Below are 20,138 nucleotides of genomic sequence, written 5' to 3' on the forward strand. Positions count from 1 at the left end.
AACGATCGCGCCAACGAAATCGCGCCTGCTCCCGAGCCGGAAGGACGCAGTATCCGTATCTCGCTTCGCGGTCAGGCCATACGGCTCTTGTGACGGACAACGAACGCAAGTTGCACCGTCACAATGTATATGTATATGTATGTATAAGTATATCTGTATGTAGGTGTGTGTGTGTGTGTGTGTGTGTGTGTGTGTGTGTGTGTGTGTGTGTGTGCGTGCGTCTGTGTGTGTGTGTGTGTTACGTGTGCGAGAGTGGCGCGTGTGTGAATGTGTGCGTGTGTACATAAATCACATATAAAATATTATTTTAACACTAAGATCTTGCTATGACTCTTACTAATCCATTTTCTATTTAATTTGTTGAATATTCTAGCAAGGCTCTTTGAAATTTCTCTTATTTCCCATTATAATTAAAAATTTTAGAACAAATAAATTTTATTACAATCTTGCATCAAGATGAATAAAATATTCCGAATTTATTAATTAATTTAACAGAAAAATTAAAATATATAAATTTTGCTAAACATCATAAATCAAAATAAAATTTGTAGTACTTACTAAGGACTAATTTCGCCATGATCAAGTCTTTGAAAATCAGGTTTCCTTTGTGTCTCTGCCAACTGTATTCTCTTCCAACTACGGAAGTTAAAATTTAGCACATTATTTTTTTAACAATAATTTTTAGGATAGTACCGCCCATTTTCGATAATTCTGTAGCTTAAAAAATTACCATATAAATTAAATGTATATTTATTCACATAATTATAGTATAATTTCAGTAATAACAATCATCTCACCACATCATAGAATATTTGCTCATCTTGCAAAACTCTTTCAATTTCTTCAAACTCAAGTTTTGACTTGATTGGCAAATTTTCTATGCATTTTAATGAATTTTCTTTTACAATAGTTTGGTGAGAATTTTCTTCATTATCAAGAAGATTAGGTGTTAATGAATCTACATGCTCATTTATTTCCCCTATTCGGGCGTTAATACTATGCAAGTGTCTTAGAACTTGACGTTGAAATTCTAAAATATTTAAAACACAAAATTAAATGCGATACAGTTTCAACACATTTTAGTTGCCAATGAGTTCTTGCCAATGAATTAGATAGTATACATTATAATATATCCACTGAAACATATAAGAAAGTTTTTCTCCAAACATTACCTTTCATTTCATTTGTGTTTCTTTATATTATTATGAACCTCATTTAAAACACTATCAGATTTTAGCTTTTTGCTTGTACTGAATTGATTTGGTTTACTATGAGCTTCATTACTTAAATCTGAAAAGAACACTCTTCTTAGAAAAATAATATTAAAATTCATAATTTTTTCACTTAATTAACCGTACCTATATGTGCTAAATTTAGTGAGGATACAGTATTATCTGGATTATATGTAGGAAAATTAATGGACGATTTCTCTTTGCTTTCCTTGTCCGTATCACTACCTTTTTTTCTATTTTTGTGAATACGACGTCTATATTCAACAGCTTCAGTTAGTGATGACAGATTATATTTGTCTATTGCTATTTTGCATTTTTTCTGAGCTGTTTTATAATCATCTAGAAAAAATATTACAATTAAGCCATAGTTAATTGATAAAAATTCTTTATTTTTTAAAAACTCATATATATATAGTAAATTCTATTAAGTATTTAATTAATTGAACAATTTAATAAATAAACTAAAAACCAATTTTTAAAAAATATTGACTTAGCAATATTTTTTTCTTTTAATTAAATACATCAAACTTTATAAAGTGATAAGTGCATATTCTATGTTTTTCATATTATTTAACAGAGTTGGATAAGTTAATATTTTTTAACTAAATTGTGGGAACAGATAATCTCAACAAGTGGAGGCTTTTAAGGGTGACACTGAGATTAAATGTATTATTTGGTACTGAGTAATGATATACAACGCGTGGACTGTGTGGCGCGTAAAAATGGATGTAGAGAAGGATAGCGCGTGAGAGAAAAAGCCAAGTCACTGGAAAGATGGCGATGCGAACATAAAGCTACGTATCGCAATCCCCTATATAAATTAGTTTAAAGTTAATGGTTTATAAAACTAATTTAGTTACGTTAAAAGTTTCATGATTATAAAACTAACTCAATTGAAAGTAACATTAAGATTTAATTAACCGAAGTTAAATTAAAGTTAATTGTAAAAAATATATTAATATTAAATTGTAACGGTACGCGTTTTCGGTCGGTTCAGTGCGGTGCGGGAACTTCGAGATCGGACTGGATAAGGCTCGTCGATTGGTCAGGTGTCCGTAATGATTATACCCGTAATGTTTTAAGTAGAAAAAGATATAGAGAATGATTTATTGCTGAACATAACAATTGCGAAAAGCGTTAACAAAATGAATGAGAGAACAAATATAAAAACGATAACGAAAATAAAGAGAGCTTGTCGGCGTCCAGCCAATCGCTGGTAATCGGATTACTACCCACATAGCACGTAATATTTCTGTGATATCACAGAATCATTGCAATATCACAGAAATATTACATATTACTGTGAAATATCACAGAAATATTACTGTGATATTACACAATGATAATGACATTGAAATATTCCACTGATATCACAGAAATATCACAGAAATATTATTGTGATATTACACAGTGATAATAACATTAAAATATTCCAATGATATCATTGCAATATATTGTTGCAATATTTAATTTCAAAGAACAAGGTAATGTCAAACCATATTTTTATTATGTCTTATTAATGCAACGTCACTATCTCTTTGATTAATTTCGATATTTTTAGTATCCTTAATATTCTTGGTAATTTCGGTATCCTATAGAAGAAATCAACTTACAAATAAAATAATTATGTCTTTGCCCTTTCGTGGAATAAAAGTAAATGTTAAGAAAAAGAATTAATTAACTTTATTATTAGTTTAGATATTTACTTAGTTTATTCCTTAAACTGTATATATGTATAAACTGTAATGTACGCTCTTCTATGTAATCTATCAATTTAATTGTTGCTTTACAACTCGATCAATAATGATTTTATTAAAAAATTACAGAAAAACCTTTGTATTTATCTTATTGTCATTTATAATTTTTACAGGAGCACAAAATTGATTTTAATTTTTAAAAATTTTTATCATGAGGAATTTAAAAAAAAAATGTTTACAAAAAGTTTTGTTAATACACATTTATTATTCACTTGGCAATAAATATTTCAAACTATATTAAGAAGTTTTTAAAAAAATATACATTTTTACGTCATTTAATATTTACTGCTCGGTACATTATTTTGTGAAATAGTTTATTTATTAATATTGATTAGACTATTATACACCACAGTAAAAGGTTTTTCAAGTTAATTAAAATATTAAATTTCCAACAAATTTTTCTTTAGATTTCACTCTTTTTTCAACTCTATTAAAAAATATGATTATATATATTCTATCATTAATTAGGTATTTTACAATGTTCATTAATTATATGTATGTATATAATGTTGCGGCTCGGTCACCGACCGTCACAACATACGACGAAACAAGCGAGCGCGTACACAGCCGCTATGCGGTCCCGCCGTGTGTATAAGACTCCACGCAAACAAGTGAGTGCTGGCACCACCGCTAGGTGGCCGCGCCGCTGGAGACCTTCTCGTGAGTCAAGTGCAGCCTCAGGTGTTATATCTACACGCCACTGCGGCCGACCGGGCCGACTCATCACGACTCACTAGCTCACACTTCAGTGAGATTTTAAAGAAAATTGTTGCTTGTTGTAATTTGGAAACGAATACTTGTTCTAATTTTTTTCCAATGTAACATCCCTTGAAAAAAAAGTTGATAAACTTGTTTCAATAAACTGATTACTGATCAGTAACTGATTATATTTTGTCAGTTACTGATCAGTAATCAGTTTATTGAAATAAGTTTATCAATTTTTTTTAAGGGTTACGTGTGGAATGCTGTTCCATATAAAATTTTATATTTTTACATGTAAATAATATTTTGTGTTGTTATTTAATCTTGAACATAAATTAAAATTATAATTCAAATTGAATCTTTTTTAACAAAAATGAAAAAGGATCAAGAGATTTTTTTTGTAAATTAAACATTTATTACGGTTACATTATTGTATTCTGTTTTAATAAATATAATTATTTTTTTTATGTTTAATATATATTACATGTAACGATATGAAAATAATATTAAGAATAACAATAAAAATAAAATAAATTGAAATAATTTATTTATTTAATTTTTTGCAATATTATTTAAATATCACATAAACATCACAGAAATATTGTGAAATATCACAGTAATATTACTATGAAATATCACAGTAATATTACTGTGATGCGTTTTCGCGGACATTTTGATATTACTGTGATATCACAGTAATATTTCGTGATATTTCTGCAATATTTCATTTGTAATATTGCAATGTAGAAGTGATATTGCTATGATATCATTGCAATATTACGTGCTATGTGGGTAGTTGCGCGGCGGAGTGACTTCGGATTAAAGCTTTATTTACGATTTATATCTAAACAAAAGAACTTAAATATTTATTTACATGCTTAGGCTAGATTAGTGTGTAGTCGGCTACTACACGGTGAGTTACGCGGGCTGCTTGCCCGTACGGTCGGGGAGTCGCGGGGCGTGGCGGTATTGGCTAACGCGGTGGTGTGAGCGCGTGCGCAAGTGCGGGTCGTTGCCGGAGCGGTCGTCGCCGCGATTCGCCCGAGCGCGCCCCGTGCAAGTGGGGTGCTCGATCGACATGCTTATGCCCTGCCGATGAATAGGTTACGAAACGTGGGTTATATGTCGGTGCGGCAGTGAAGGTATTCAAGGACGACGGTGATTGGTCGAGAATGCTCGGCCGGTGATGATGACAAGAATGCTCATCGAGGATCTCGGACGTGATTGGTCGAGAATGCTCGGCCGGTGATGATGACGAGAATGCTCGTTGAGGATATCTGAGTTGACTGGTCGAGGATACTCGGCCGAGGATAGCGACGGGAATGCCCGTCGAGGATATCGGAGTGCGACGAGAATACTCGTCTTAAGGAGCGATCGAGAATCCTCGGTCTGTGGACGGGTCGGATAGTCGGACCGATCTGCCTTGTGCGTTTCCACTGCCGGCTGTATATCCGAACGCGCGGCTGGGCAAGCCAATCCGCGCGCTCGGTCGGTCAAGCCGGAGTTGGAGCGTTGTGGAACGCCACGGTCGGCGCGCGTGTTGCCGCGTGGTCGCACGGCGAAGTTTGGTCGTACGCGCACGTGGTCCCCGGCTACGCCCGGCGTTTGTCGTTCGGTGGACGGAACGGAGGCTCACGGACGGCGGAGGGGCGTATCGTTACAAAATTAGAAATTTGTAATTTTTAAAGTTAAATTACTCAAATAAATTATAATATGTTTTATCAATTAAATTTAATATTTTATTTTTAAAATAAGTTAATATAAGATAATAAAGAAATATTGTTTCTTATGTGAAAACGTTTATTCTTATAATATTTTTCTTTACATAGATAAATTTTTAATTTTTTTTAGTAATTTAATTCAGTAAATTAAAATGTGCGTTTCAGAAATAAATAGTTAAAGTTAAAAATTAAATCATTTCAAAGTAACTAATTAAAAGTTATTAACTTTATGTTTAATTTTGTAACTTTTTACTTTTTAATTAATTATTACCCAATTCTGCTATTTAATTTTTGAAAAATTGTATATAAATTTTGTAAAATATACAAGCACAAAAAATTGCAATTTGAATAAGGCTCATATTTACCATATCGTCCTAAAATTCGGATAGTTAAGGTTTTCCAATCATCTTTTGAAAGTTTCTTTTTTTTAATAAATTCCGATAATTTAGTTGATTTTTTTGTTAACGGCCATACACATTGATTGTCATTAGTTATCCAGTTATTATGGACAACTTCTACGGAGTCATCCATTAGGAAATGGCAAACATGCCATGTTTCTGAAAGTGAAAATTCAAGCAATATAAATTCAACTACGTACAGACTTGTTACTCGTATCATGTCCTTATAACATTACGACTCAAATGAAACAGGTTGCAATATTTTGTGCAATAAAAAGATATTAATAATAATAATGTAAATGTATTAAAAAATAAAAATAAAAGTAATGAGACAATATAAAATTGAAAGAATGCATAAGAATTGTATCAATCATATGATGCTTGTAATATAAAACTTAAAGATCGATGTGTAAAAATAGTTGGACTTAAAGATCTTTCAAAGGAAATCAGAAATAATCCAAATCAATTTGTGATTGATAGAAATATTTGTTTTCATAAAGTTGACACATTTTTGAATTTTTAAAGTACAATATTAATGGAATCAAAATATTAAAAAAATAAAAACTATTTTTATTGAAGTAACAGTAATAAAACTCATAAATTGCTCATAATGTAAAAACAAACATTAATGTTGTTTACTAATAAATGATTCGTCAGACTTGTTTGGTATGTGACTTGGTATGTACTTTTTTTTTATGGGGAAATCCTCATGGATACCTTCCCCCTCCCGGGGCGGAAGGAGGAGGTTATGCCGGACTCTTACCGACTAAAACCCCAGGGTGGTCGTAGATAAAATCTGTTAGATTATTTAAAAAAATATGCTTTATAATGTATGTCAAGGAGACATGAAGTATTCGTAATTATAATTTAAAAAAGCTGCTTTTTCAAATCGCTGGAAAAATTGCTTTCGGCAAAAAATTGTTGTTTTTGCTATGTAAATGACATTGTTATATCGTGCGTATCTGTGCACTAGCTATAAGCGCCCGGACTTACCGGACACTCCTACGCTCTTGCGTAAAATGAGTGAACAACCTTTCGATCTTGACACAAGTTTATTTCGGGTATTACAATGACCGCCTTAGGTTTGTGTGTTATACTCTGTTGCCATGACAGCCTTGTCTGTTTCCGCCTTCTCCTCCACGCTTGCTAGAGACCCTCTAATAAGAGTCTGGCCAACAAAGATCCGATTTTAGAGCGTTTTGATTGGTCCGCCATTTTTTCTCTAATCTAAGAGGAGGTAGTTTCAGCGCAATCGTATAATATACAAATGTATTCAATTTTCTGTTTTGACTCGTCTCCGAGTCAATGGTCTGCTTTTTTTAATTGTATTTTTTGCACAGTTTATCACTTTTTTTGTAGCTAAAAGAATCAAACCGCCTCACAGTCGGCTATAGCATCACTATATTTCAAAAATATTGACGAATATCAAATAATATTCAAATATTATTTGTGTAGATTTTAGTATTTTTTAAACTGCAATCAAATTTTTTAATATCTTTATTAATAAAATAATTTTTTTACATATAATATACACATATAAATGTACGCTATATAACGTACTTAGATAGTACATTGCCGTTTTTAGTATCGTCTTTGGTGTCAAAACAACAACAAGGACGGCAATGTGCTATTTGGGTATAAATATTAACGAGAAATAAATGTAAAATAAAAATTTTACCATTTGATAATTAAGAAAAAAAAATTAAAGGAACAAAATTAAACCATTTGTTTTATTTTATTGCACTGTGCAAAGTAAAAATTTTACTATTTAATAATTAAGAAAAAAATTAAAAGAATAAAATTAAACAATTTGTTTTATTTTATTGCACTGTGCATTGCCATTGACTTACTGTCATAATATTTGCGTTGAACAATTGTTTTTTTGTTCGCTATCCTCATTCTGTAAACTGCATATCTATTTGCTATCTTTAAATGTAAATTATGACACGACAAAATATGACTGTTACTTAAAATATTTAAAAATGTAGCAACTAAAGAATTTTTATAACTACGATTGTTATTAGACGATTTTTGATGTTGCCTAAATATATATTCCGTTTTTTTAAATAGTTGAAATGTTTCATTGTTAACATAAAATAATGTATTGTTTTTATAACTTCGAAGTCGCACTTATCTCGCATGTTGTGATAAATTTTGATGAGTGGAACCTAAACTTTGAATACAATGCTTACGAAGTTTTGTATTTTTTTTAAATGCTTGTTACAATGTATCCAGCAATACTATATAAAATATTACATTCAATAGTGTTCAATTCTTCTACTTTCTCAGCTGTGGATTCATACGCTAGATTAACATCTAATTCATTACAAAACTTAGTTTTGCTTGCGGCAATTACATCTAGAAAACCTGTTAAATATTGCCCATCGTCGTCTTCATAATTAGCTCGAGAAATTGGACGCATATATAAAGAAGTGGCAATTAATTTCATTTTTAAATTGTAAAGCATTTAATGTAACATTTTTGCTTCGAAGAACAGAGAAAAGTTTCTCAACGCAGTCCTGCGTAAGTCTACCTGTCAGTAAGAATTGAAACTTCCTCTCACAAAACAAATAATTTGCCAATTCTAAAATAGATTTAGTTGATACAATCACTCCCTTCTGAACAGGTTTAAAATTTCCTTTGTCACCAATGTGAAGATTACAAAATATTTCTATAACTTCATTTAAAAATGAAACAGTAACTTTATATTTCTCCAAATCTTTTGTACTTAAAGAAATACAGCAGTGCCTTAAAGTCATAACTGTATATCATTTTACTATTATTTTAACAAAATATGCTGTAGTGACGTATATTGGTTTTGAATTTTTATCTGCTAAAAACTCCAAAGCAGTGCTCACTTCATGACTTAATAAATTTTTCGCTTTGTTAACGCGCATTTTATCAAAATTATTATTTGTATTGACATCATTTATACTTATTTTTGGCGTTAATAAAAATTGAAGTTTTTTTTGTGTCAAAATTATTTCTTCAAAGTGTTTTGCTTGTACCATATCTGTTGGTAAATTATATTTGCGTACAATACTTTTAGGTAGTAAGAGAAACTTATTATTTAAAATACACGCTTTTAAATTTTTTAATAAGTGGGGTATATCCGCGATAACATATAAATTACGATTAGGGTTACATGGATGAGTGATGTAATTAACACATCTGTTATATCTTCCAGCTGTAATCCCAAACGCTTTCCATAAAGCCTGATTGCCGGATCCCATGTCGGAGGTAATCGAATTTACGGCAAGACTAATTAATTTGGTTCTGTGAAGTATATCAACTATTATTGATTGCAATACAGCACCATTAAATCCAACACCCGTAAAATAATAACCAATAATTTGTTTCCAACGACATGCAATACCGTATAACATAAATACCATAGCGTGTGTCGCTGTACCTGTATGTTCTGGTAAATTAACATTACCAATGTAACTTTGAGAAAAATTATCAAAAAATTTTCCTGGTGAAATGCTGATTTTATCGTATACTAAACAACATTCTTTATCAATGTTATCCCAATTTGACATCTTTAATTTTAAAAAATTGAAAATGTCCGAAATTCCGCTCTCAAATTTAAAATTTTCTAATTTTCTTCACAACGTTCGAAGTCCTGGCAAAGGAAATTTCTGACAACGGAATTCTTCATAACTGGTGATGCCACAAGAAAACTTTAATTGAAGTGCTTTCATAATCGATTTGTTGCTCCATTTATGAGCTTTTTTATTATTCTTCAAAACTGTAATTTGATCGTCAGTGAAGATTTCTTGTAGCCTGCTTAACAAAGTTGCATAATTAGATCGATTTTTTTGTTTCTGTTTCAAGTCACGACGAACAGTAAGCATGCTTCTTTTTAATTTTTTTAGTTTGACATTCTGTTTTTTAATTAGACGTAATTGTTCACAAATAACTTGCTTCTGTTTTTTTATTGTACGCGACATGTTTTTAAGCTTACTATCTTCTTGTTTACTTTCGACATTTTCTAATTGCACTTCATTCTCGCAATCGTTACTTTCTTTTCATTTTGAATGCTTTGTACATTATGTTCGTAAACATAATCCACCTCATTATTCAGTAAAGCATGTCTCATGTTTTCGCGGTAACTTTTCTGAAATCAAATATACGAGTATAAGATTTACCATGAATAATTTAAAATTTTTTAATGAACTTATAATGCTTTTCCATAAATGTGCATTTGCCTTTCTTGTATGCTTTTGATTTTCAGAACTTACAATCTTTTTTGCTTCACTTCCAAATATAGTTGGCACAGCATTTATTTTAAGTTTTCTTTTTCCGTCAGCTCGATTATTTTCCCACATATCGTGTGAGAAATGTACCTGCAATAATAAATAGTAAAATCTTAAATATTTCATTTCAGAAAAATTACGATGAAAACGTCAAATATGCTTCATGAGATGGATTGTGTTTAGGAACATGACTTGTCAGTGCAAAGTGTCTAAAATAGAAAAGTAAATAACAATTGCGACAATGAATCGCCATTGGAAAGTGCCAAAAATAGAAAAACAATAGTAAACTTAAAAACATGTAAGGTACAAAAAAAATTAGAAAATAACAAATTTAAGATATATAAATCATGAACTGAAGACATAAATAATTGATTACTATAAATAATATCTTATAGTTTCTTAATATTATCTAGGTATAAATATGTCGTTTATAATTTTAAACATACTTCACACAGAAATGATCTTTTGGTAGGTGTCCACTTCTTTCTATTAACATTTGCTACCCATTGAGCACGTCGAACTGGATCCCGGAAGAAAATTTTCATAAAGAATCCCTTTTTGTCGGAATTTGTGCAATCAAGAGCTACACAACCAGTCATATTGCCAAAATATTCTAATAATTATATAAATGACTTATAGATAATAATAAATCTGAAAAAATATATCATTTATTATTAATAAATTATTAAATGTAATGCATATTGAATTTATAATTAATGAAGATTTGATTACAGATAGTAAATTTAATCTATATCTTAAAAGTAAGGTTATATTATTTTATGCTGATTATAATTTATAATAGTATAAAATTTAAAATACTTACCTAATAATCTCAATATAAAAATCTTCGAGAGAATTCGATTTGCAAGAATTTTGTTCTTATTGCTTTCTTTCTAATTACTGTACATACGGATTGTACATACGGAGAAAAAAAGCTGATGCATACGATACAGACTGAAGCTAGATGATACCACGTAATATTCACGTCATTAGAGAAAAAAATAGCGGATCAATCAGAACTCCTCAAATCGAAGTATATCGAAATACGTGTGATGGCCAGATTCTTATTAGAGGATCTCTAACGCTTGCGCTACTCGCACGCCACCTCACCTAACCTTTTGCGCGTCAGCGCGCCAACATGCCGCCCCCCTTGATAAATATGGATACACCCAAAGACTTTAAATCTGTCCATGGAGAAATTTTCCAAACTGAGAAGTTACTACCTTCTACATACTCGCAGTTCATGATTAATGAAACGACTAGAGTTTATTGGTCGTTACATTAATCATGAACTGTTAGTATGTAGAAAGATAGCAACTTCTCAGTTTGGAAAATTACCCCATGGACAGAATCAAAGTCCTTGGGTGTACATATTTTCAAAATGATAATCAACCCCAACAAAAATTAAACGCTATTAATAATCTGCTTAGTACGAAGGAAGTTAACGGTAACATAAAATAAGAAAAATAAAAAATTAATGTTGAAAAACAGGATTGTCCATATCGCATGATAAACTAATAATGAAAATGATTAATATGGTAAGTTAAATTAATATGGTAAGTAACTTTAATCCCTAATGAACTTAACAAAAGCCCTATTTTTTCAAATTGGCGCTAACTTTACGATCGTTCTTTTGTAGTTTTCTTTCGCTGTACGCACCATAACTGCTTGCACTATTCCATCTCTTCCTGGATGTTCCTCAACTACCCTAGCCAAAGTCCAATTCCATGACATGATTTCGTCCTCCTTTATCATCACTAGCTGGCCGACCCTTATTTGCGATTTTTTATCCGTTTTACACTTTGCTTACTGTTGACAAGCAGTTAAATATTCTTTCGACCATCTAGTCCATATCTGTTGCCGTATCTGTTCAACGTGTTGCCAACGTGATAGCCTGTTCTCGGGCGTTCCTTGAATATCGGGTTGTGGTAAAGACGCCATCGTACGATGAGGAAATGCTCTGGTGTCAAACTTCCCAAGTCCTTTGGATCATCCGACATGGGTGTGATGGATTGCGAGTTTAGTATCGCTTCCACTTGCGTTAATACAGTTATTATTTCCGTAACTGTAAGCGATGCAGTACCAATAATACGCTTTAAATGCCTTTTCATGGATTTCACCGCCGCCTCTCATAATCCTCCAAAATGCGGCGCTCGGGTGAGTATGAAATGCCATGTTATCTTTTCTTTCACTGCTACTTCAAGATTTCTTTTTGAACTCTGGGTTCTGGAATAGTTGCTTCAATTCTCTTTTTTCTCCCATAAAATTACATCCGTTATCGGAATGTATATCTGAAAGTCTCCCTCTTTTTGCTACGAATTTTTTCAAAGTGCTGATAGAAGCCTCCGTCGTCATGTCTTCTACCAATTCAATATGAATCGCTTTGACGGCAATACAAACAAATATTGCCACATAGGCTCTGTACTGCTTACTATTGCGCCTTACTCGATTCCGTACGAAGACAGGACCGCAATAGTCGACTCCAACCTTAGAAAATGGCCTCGACACGTTCACTCGGGCCTCTGGCAACTGTTCCTATTAGTTGCTGACTGGGTTTAGGGTCGGCTTTTCTGCATATTATGCACTCTCGGAGTTCTTCACCTTGCTTTTGGCATGGATTGGCCAAAACTCTTCTTTAACTGATACTAGGCTAGCGTTGACTCTAGCGTGAAAATATCTTCCGTGCCTATCTAGGATTACTAACTTAGTAAACGGATGAGTCGCAGGAATTATCAATGGATGTTTTGCCTCGTAGGATAACGATGAATAATCTAGCCTTTCTCCTATCCTTATCAATTCCTGCTCGTCTAGGTATGCCTGAAGACCGTGTAATGCTGATCCTTTTTTTAAGTTTTGCTTTTCCCTCAGTTTTTTTATTTCTGACGCCCACGTCTGGCCCTGCACTAATCTTACTATTAAATTTCGCGCTTCTTTTGACTCTATGACCGATATATGCCCTACTCTACGCATTTCCTTGCCGTGTTTTAAATTGTATATAAACCTTGCTACACACGCTACTACACGTAACATTTTTGATAACGATGAGAATTTTGTACAGTATATTACGGATTTGCATGCCTGGGAAATCGTAACTACCGTTTCTTTGCGCTTTTCGGGTACGCCATTCTTTACGCTTTCGCTATCTTTATATGCCAGAAATTTGCTTTTCCATTTTATCCAACTAGGATCCTCCCACCACAAAATGGAATTTTTTAACTGTTCGGGAGTGGCTCCTTTCGAAATTATACCCGCGGGATTTTTCTTTGGTTTTACATGTCGCCATTTGCACGGCGCCGAATGTCTTTGTATTACGCTTACCCTATTTGCAACAAAAGTATGCCATTTTTTAGGTGGCGATCTTAACCATGCTAACGCAATTTGTGAGTCCGTCTAGTAGTGTTTATCGTGCACATCCACGCCCAGACTAGCCACCACTTTGTTCATTAATTTTACTAACAATACTGCTCCTAACAACTCTAATCTTGGTAGTGACACAGTCTTTAATGGCACGACTCTAGATTTTGAGCAAATCAGGGCTGCACCATTTTCTTGATCTTGTTCCTTACATATATAACACAAATTAAACGGCTAAAACAGGCTAGTGAGAGTCAGCGCGGGTATAAGAGCGCAAAACACAATCAGTGTTTAAATAGTTATTTATTCATGATGAATTTAAAAAATCGAACGTTTCGGCTCTCTTTGGAGCCCTCTTCAGCGAATTACAAAAGGAAAAAGTTAATTTAAATCGTCATTTTCAACGCAATTACAAGTGGCTGTTCTAATCGTCATCAGTCCGTTACCGGGAATGAAATGAGTCACCAACGGTTTGCCAAATCCGCCGTGGAAGCATTGCCCGTTGTCGTGTCGGTGAAATTAACAATTTTCTAAACAACCATCGTGTTCGTAGATAGCTGACATTACTATAATTAATGTTTGTTTGTTTTTTAAATTTTTAATTTACGATTTAAATTAATTTTTTCTTTTTGTAATTCGCTGAAGAGGGCTCCAAAGAGAGCCGAAACGTTCGATTTTTTTAATTCATCATGAATAAATAACTATTTAAACACTGATTGTGTTTTGCGCTCTTATACCCGCGCTGACTCTCACTAGCCTGTTTTAGCCGTTTAATTTGTGTGAAATCTTGAGAGTCTTTGAACACTTTGTTTTGACCTTACATATATGTTCCCTATGTATATGCAAGCTTCATAAGCTTGCTCGCTAGCATCACTAAACCCGTGTCAGCTAATTTGTCCTCTGTTTCTAATCACTAATCTGGGAATTTTTAGTTTTTCTAATGTAGATAATTGAGATCTGACTAACAATCAGGAATTTTGTTGTACATTTACAGGAACCGCGTCGTCCCACCCTATTCTTCAAGTCCATAGGGTTTGCATTAAAATTTTTACTAATGTTATAACTGGTCCGACCACCTAAAGGGTCAAACAGACTAGCGATTTCGGATAGTATTTTACGCTTAGTTATGCGACTATGCTTGCTATTTGTTGGTGGTATAAAACACAACGTGTCTTCCTGCGCGTTCCATTGAATACCGAGTAGATTTGATTCTTGCTCTTTTTTTATTTTTGTTAACTCCACTGAGTGTGGCGCATTATCGTTTCTAAATTCTGCGACTAGTCTCTACTAATCTCTGCTAATCTCTGCTTACTGTTCCACTTGTGTAATTCAAATCCTCCTTTTTTTCAATAATTCATTCACTTGACTTTTTACTTCTACAAGCTCTTCTATTGAATTTGCGCCAGTCAAAATATCTTCCATATGAAAGTCTTTCTTTACTACTTTTCGTGCTAAATCAAAATCTTTTCCTTCGTCATCGGCCAATTGATGCAAACATTTCACCGCTATAAATGATGTTGGTTTTGTGTCATATGTTAACGTCATCAATTCGAACGAATTTATCGGTTCATTCTTCTTTTCTCTCCATAAAATCGTTTGCAATGCTGTCTGGCTGTCATGCAACATCCGTCTCACCACGACGCTGGCTTGGTTCGAACCAAAAGTCGTCCTCGAATTATAGCGGCTCTGGTCGTCCCAGCTCGTGACGATCCGGCTGACAATCCACATCAAAGTGATCGATAGCGCGAGGAAATTCGGCAGGCGGCACGCAGGATCTCTCGCCCCACGCACGGGGCTCGTCGCGCCCTGTTATTGGTTCCGCTTTATGACGCGGTCCTCGCGACTTTTTAATCAGACTGTCGCGCTGCGGCGCGCAATTTGAGGTAGGTCGATGTTTTCAAGCAGCTTGCGATGCTCTCCATGCTTTTTCCGAGGCCGGAATGCTGTCCCTGCGGATTCTTCGGTGTCCTCTGCCCCCGCGCTTGAGACTAAAACCGGGCACATCCTCTCGCAGCTCCTCGTTCGGGATCTCTGCAATATTTAGCAGCTTTACTGTTGCATACGGGCGCGACGGTAAGAGATGGAGTAAATATTTAAATTGAGATTACGTGACGTGCGCGCTACCGCAATCCTGCGCACGATCCGCGAAGTTCCAAAGTGGCGGCATGTCCTCCTTCTTGCAGCTTTCTTGTCGGGTAGAACCTCGTCGTTACAAAATCGGTATTTGTCAGCCGCCAATCCGCAAAATGTCGTTAAAATTTTAAGGACGAACACACGCACACAAAAGAAGGACGAGAAATTAGTAGCGCACGCGCCGACACATCCGTCTCCGAGCTGAGAGGACGTAGAGCCGTAATGTGCGCTCCTCGGCCGGATCTTACGATCCTTGTGACGAACAGCCTAACAGGATATCACGTCACAAGTTGTAGAAATAAGACCCTTAGTTTGGAGGTGTTTGTATTTCCATATGGCGGCCATCAAGTACCCCAATGCAATTTGAAAATTGCCATTTAAGAAAGAAGTCTTCACTTATCGTTTTCTATTTTTCAGCATTTAATGTAGGTAAAGCAATAGGTTGAAGAGCGAGCCATATTGCTTAGCAAACTTTGTATATGATTTTATATATGTAAGGGTGTTTATCACACTCTTATACACACGACACCCTTCGCTGTCGTGAGTAAATAAAGCTGTTCGATGCCTCTATAAACAAGTTTTATTTAATTAACAAGTTATATATACATACTACTGTGTCCAAAAAGTAAGGTGACATTGCATTTATTTCGAAAATTCTTTATTTATTCTTGCAAATCAATTTCGTCCCCTTCAAAGTAATCCCCCCTTGATATAATACACTTATTCCAACGGATTTTCCAATCTTCGAAACAGTTGAAATAATCGATTTCAGAAATGGCCTTTAGCTCCTTCTTCGCAGCGAAACGGTGTCCCCGGAGCGGCCGCTTGAGTTTGCTGAATAGCCAGAAGTCGCATGGAGCCAAATCAGGTGAATACGGTGGTTGTGGAACGATATTAGTCGAGTTTTTGGTTAAAAAATCACGAATCACCGTTTCGAGTCGATAGAAGAGATTCAAGCCGCTGCGAAGAAGGAGCTAAAGGCCATTCCTGAAATCGATTATTACAACTGTTTCGAAGATTGGAAAATCCGTTGGAATAAGTGTATTATATCAGGGGGGGACGAAATTGATTTGCAAGAATAAATAAAGAATTTTCGAAATAAATGTAATGTCACCTTACTTTTTGGACACAGTAGTATATACAGTAACGATAATACCAACTAGTTTCTAACCTATAAACAGGAATCGAAAGCAATGCTCCTTCACATACGGTCTTAGGTTAATTTGGATTGGAGTCGAAAAAGTCCTTTGTTTACCTATCTATTTTGCCTATTCCAAGTAATAAAATAAGTGGTTCCGTCCTTTTTACAAACCAAGGAGACAAGTCATTCTTGCAATTTCTACAAATTCCGAGCTGTCGAGAGTAACTAGCAAGCACACAACTGCTCCCGTCAACGGCGAGTGTAGTAGTGTAGCACTTGAAAGCAAATCTTTATATGGTTTTCTTTTACATCCCCCCTCCAAAGGTGGAAAGAAAGAAAATGATATCCACGAGATTACCGGAAATCGTCAGGTCCGGTATATGGACGAAGTTTAGAGATATTGTAATAGTTTGACTTCTTTTTCCTGTGTCCGGAGTGTATTTCAAAAATAGTGTTGGAAATCTTGCAAATTATTGGAAAAGGCCCAAGTCTAATTTCGTCTAGTTTTCCTCTATTCAGCTTGGATCCATTTTCGACATAAACCAAATCGTTAACATTGAAATTGAAGTTTTTTCGGTTTTTATCATATCTTGACTTGTTGTATTCATGGTTTCTTAAGGAATTTCTATATGCTGATTCTTTATCTTTAATCAGGTCTCTGCTAGTTGCTAGTAGTTCCTTTGGGATTACGGGATTGGTTTTTCCAAACAATAAATATTCCGGGCTGAATCCAGTCACTGAATGTTCTGTCCAATTATACTGATCTGTGCATTCCGTCGCTATTTTTGACCAAGCTCGAGATTTTGTTTCATTAATTTTAATCGGATTTGGTTCACAAGAGTCTGATTGAGTCGTTCATTAAATCCATTAGAAAATGGGCAGTTTACTGCCGTAAAAATTAAATTTATATTTTGATTTTTTTAATAATTCTTAAATGAGTTAGAGTTAATGCCGCTGTATTGATCCGTTAATAGAGTTCTTATTTGATGTTTACCTTGAATCTTTTTTACAACTTTGTGAAATCTTCAGATGTCTGATTTTTCGATGTCAGTATAAAGGCATATCTAGTGAAGTGGTCTATCAAAAGGTGTAGGTACCTTTTTGTTGACCTGTTTCCCGCGAATCCCCCGATTATGTCCAAGGAAACAATTTCAAATGGTTCTCTTGGCGGGCCTAGTTTGGATAACAGGCCGTAATGTTTACTTCGAGTTTTATTTTTGGAGCAAATTTTGCAGCGCTCACAAATTTGTTTTGTTATTTCATCTATATTCCGCACGTAATAAAAATGTCTTAATTTGTCCATAATCTTGTTCTTACAAATGTGTCCGTATTCTCTATGAATTTGCAAAATTAGTTGTTTCCCAAATTCTTCTGAAATTATTATCCGTTTTCTATTTCCATTTAATTTATAAAATATTCCATTTTCGACTAAGATCTTTTTTGAATTTTTCTCTAAATTTTTATTTGTAAATTGATCTTGTTTTATCTGTTCAATAGCAACTAAGTTTACTGTTTTCACATGTTCTTCTGAATTCTTTAAGTTAGAGAGAACAGGATTGCGTGAAAGGCAATCTGCTTCTATATTGCTTTTTCCAGGTTCGTACTTAATTTCGAAATCAAATTGAGACAGGAAATACATCATGTCTCCTAATTCTTCATCTGTTCTCGATCGAATGTTCTGACTTTCAAGTGGTTTGTGGTCGGTTATAACCAAAAATTTATTTCCAATGACCCAATACTGCCAATATTTAATAGCTTCTTTTATGGCTAGACATTCCAAAAATATAGCTTTCTTTTTCTTCTGGTATTTATTTAACTTTTTTGAGAAAAAGGCAATTGGTTTTAGTTCCCCGTCTGGTTGTTTTTGTTTTAGCACAGCTCCAATACCTTCTATACTGGCGTCCGTATAAATGACAGTTGGTGCGTTTACATCAAAGATTGCTAATATCGGTTGTGAACACAATAAGTCCTTAGCTTTCGTGAATGCTCTTTGGCAATCTTCTGACCATGAAAATTGAATATCTTTTCTGAGTAAGTTTCGTAGTGGTTCCAAAAGACGTGCAGAGTCTGCGATATATTTATGATAAAAATTTATTTTTCCAAGAAATTGACGAATTTTCTTTCGGGAATTTGGTATTGGTAATTCTTGAATCGACTTCAAATTATCTTTCATTGGACGCACAGTATTTTTCGATATTACATGACCGAGATATTTTACTTCGTTCTTCGCAAAATTACATTTGATAAATTTTAATCGGAATCCTTCTTTGCAAATAGCTTGCAATAATTTTTCTAAATGTTCCATATGTTCCTCAAAAGATCTAGAGAAAATAAGGATATCATTAATGTAGTTTATGCAAAACGAGCTCAAGTTATTTCTTCGAATAAGATTGCTTAGTATGCGTTGAAATATTGCCGGAAATGTCTTTAGACCGAATAGCAAACACTTCCACTGCCAGTGACCATCTTGTGTTACAAACGCAGTCTTGTACTTGTCTTTTACGCGCAAAGGATTTGCTCAGAAAGCGGAATTTATGTCCAGTGCAGAGAACCATTCTGAGTCCCGAGTCTTAGCTATAATCTCCTCTATCAAGGGAAACGGTTGAGGTTCCGAAATTAGTAATTTATTCAACTCCCTAAAATCAATATACATTCTTGTTTTCGTTTCTTCTTCCCGTTTATACGCAAGAGTGACGGGCGACGCGAAAGGGGAGCATGATTCTTCGATCAATCTAGCTTTTAATAATTCTTTAATCTGAAATTCTATTTCTTTTTGATCTGGTATGGAACAACGATATGGCTTTTTGCCACAAATTTGTGTTTCACAAGTTTTACATGTGCTTCATGGTCATTAACTTGTCCAACGTCAAATTTATTTTTGGCAAAAATTGTTTCGTATTTATTAATCAAAATTTTTAATTTCGTCTTCTTTATTTTCCAAATTTATTTTCTGGTAAATTTTAAGGTCGTAATCTTGTTTCAAGTAGAAGTTTTTTATTGTGTCGAGACCGAGTAAAATATCGTACCCAAAGTTTTCATCATTAACAACAAAAACCTCGACTGTTTTTTCAATCTTGTGGATTCTCATTCTAGCAGATAATCTGCCAGAAAAATCTTTCCTGCCACTGACAGTTTTAAAAGTATTTCTATCTTCTCGTGTAGTCAGACCCATTTTCTTAATAATCTTCGAATTCAGAAGAGTTACATTTGCACCTGGATCGTAGATTCCTTGTATCTTTTTATCGTTCAGAAATACCTCTAGCGTAACTAGCGGCAGCAAGCCTAGTTTTTTTGATCGGTTATGGTTTCATTCAATGTATCTTGAACTGCAACATTGTTCACTGTCTTGATATTCTTCGGTGGTTCAATTTGTTCTTTCTGTTTTAATCTGCATATTGCTTCAGGGTGAAATCTTCCTGGAAAACCTCTTTTGTCGCAATA

General features: G+C 34.0%; 1 protein-coding gene and 1 pseudogene across 1 annotated transcript; both read right to left on the reverse strand.

The window, feature by feature from the left end:
- Window positions 1-301: 301 nt before the first annotated feature.
- Window positions 302-11,824, reverse strand: LOC113005649 (annotated as a pseudogene).
- Window positions 11,825-13,459: 1,635 nt separating this feature from the next.
- LOC113005647 lies at window positions 13,460-19,869 on the reverse strand. Its single transcript, XM_026141442.2, has 5 exons — window positions 19,724-19,869; window positions 18,015-19,018; window positions 17,056-17,539; window positions 14,786-15,137; window positions 13,460-13,630 (listed from the first exon to the last, which is right to left on the reverse strand). The coding sequence occupies exons 1-5, from the start codon at window positions 19,867-19,869 to the stop codon at window positions 13,460-13,462; spliced, it is 2,157 nt and encodes a 718-aa protein (XP_025997227.1).
- Between the last annotated feature and the right edge of the window lie 269 nt (window positions 19,870-20,138).

Source organism: Solenopsis invicta, chromosome 3 (assembly GCF_016802725.1).
Source record: "Solenopsis invicta isolate M01_SB chromosome 3, UNIL_Sinv_3.0, whole genome shotgun sequence".
NCBI lineage: Eukaryota > Metazoa > Arthropoda > Insecta > Hymenoptera > Formicidae > Solenopsis > Solenopsis invicta.

What these genes read in the sequence shown, in the direction of transcription:
- LOC113005647 (XM_026141442.2), bottom strand. Translation starts at nt 19,869, where the DNA reads ATGGGTCTGACTACACGAGAAGATAGAAATACTTTTAAAACTGTCAGT. An exon ending in TAGAGAATACGGACACATTT is followed by an intron (nt 17,540 to 18,014) that starts GTAAGAACAAGA and finishes CGACTCAATCAG; the next exon opens with ACTCTTGTGAACCAAATCCG. An exon ending in ACCGGACCTGACGATTTCCG is followed by an intron (nt 15,138 to 17,055) that starts GTAATCTCGTGG and finishes GTGGATTGTCAG; the next exon opens with CCGGATCGTCACGAGCTGGG.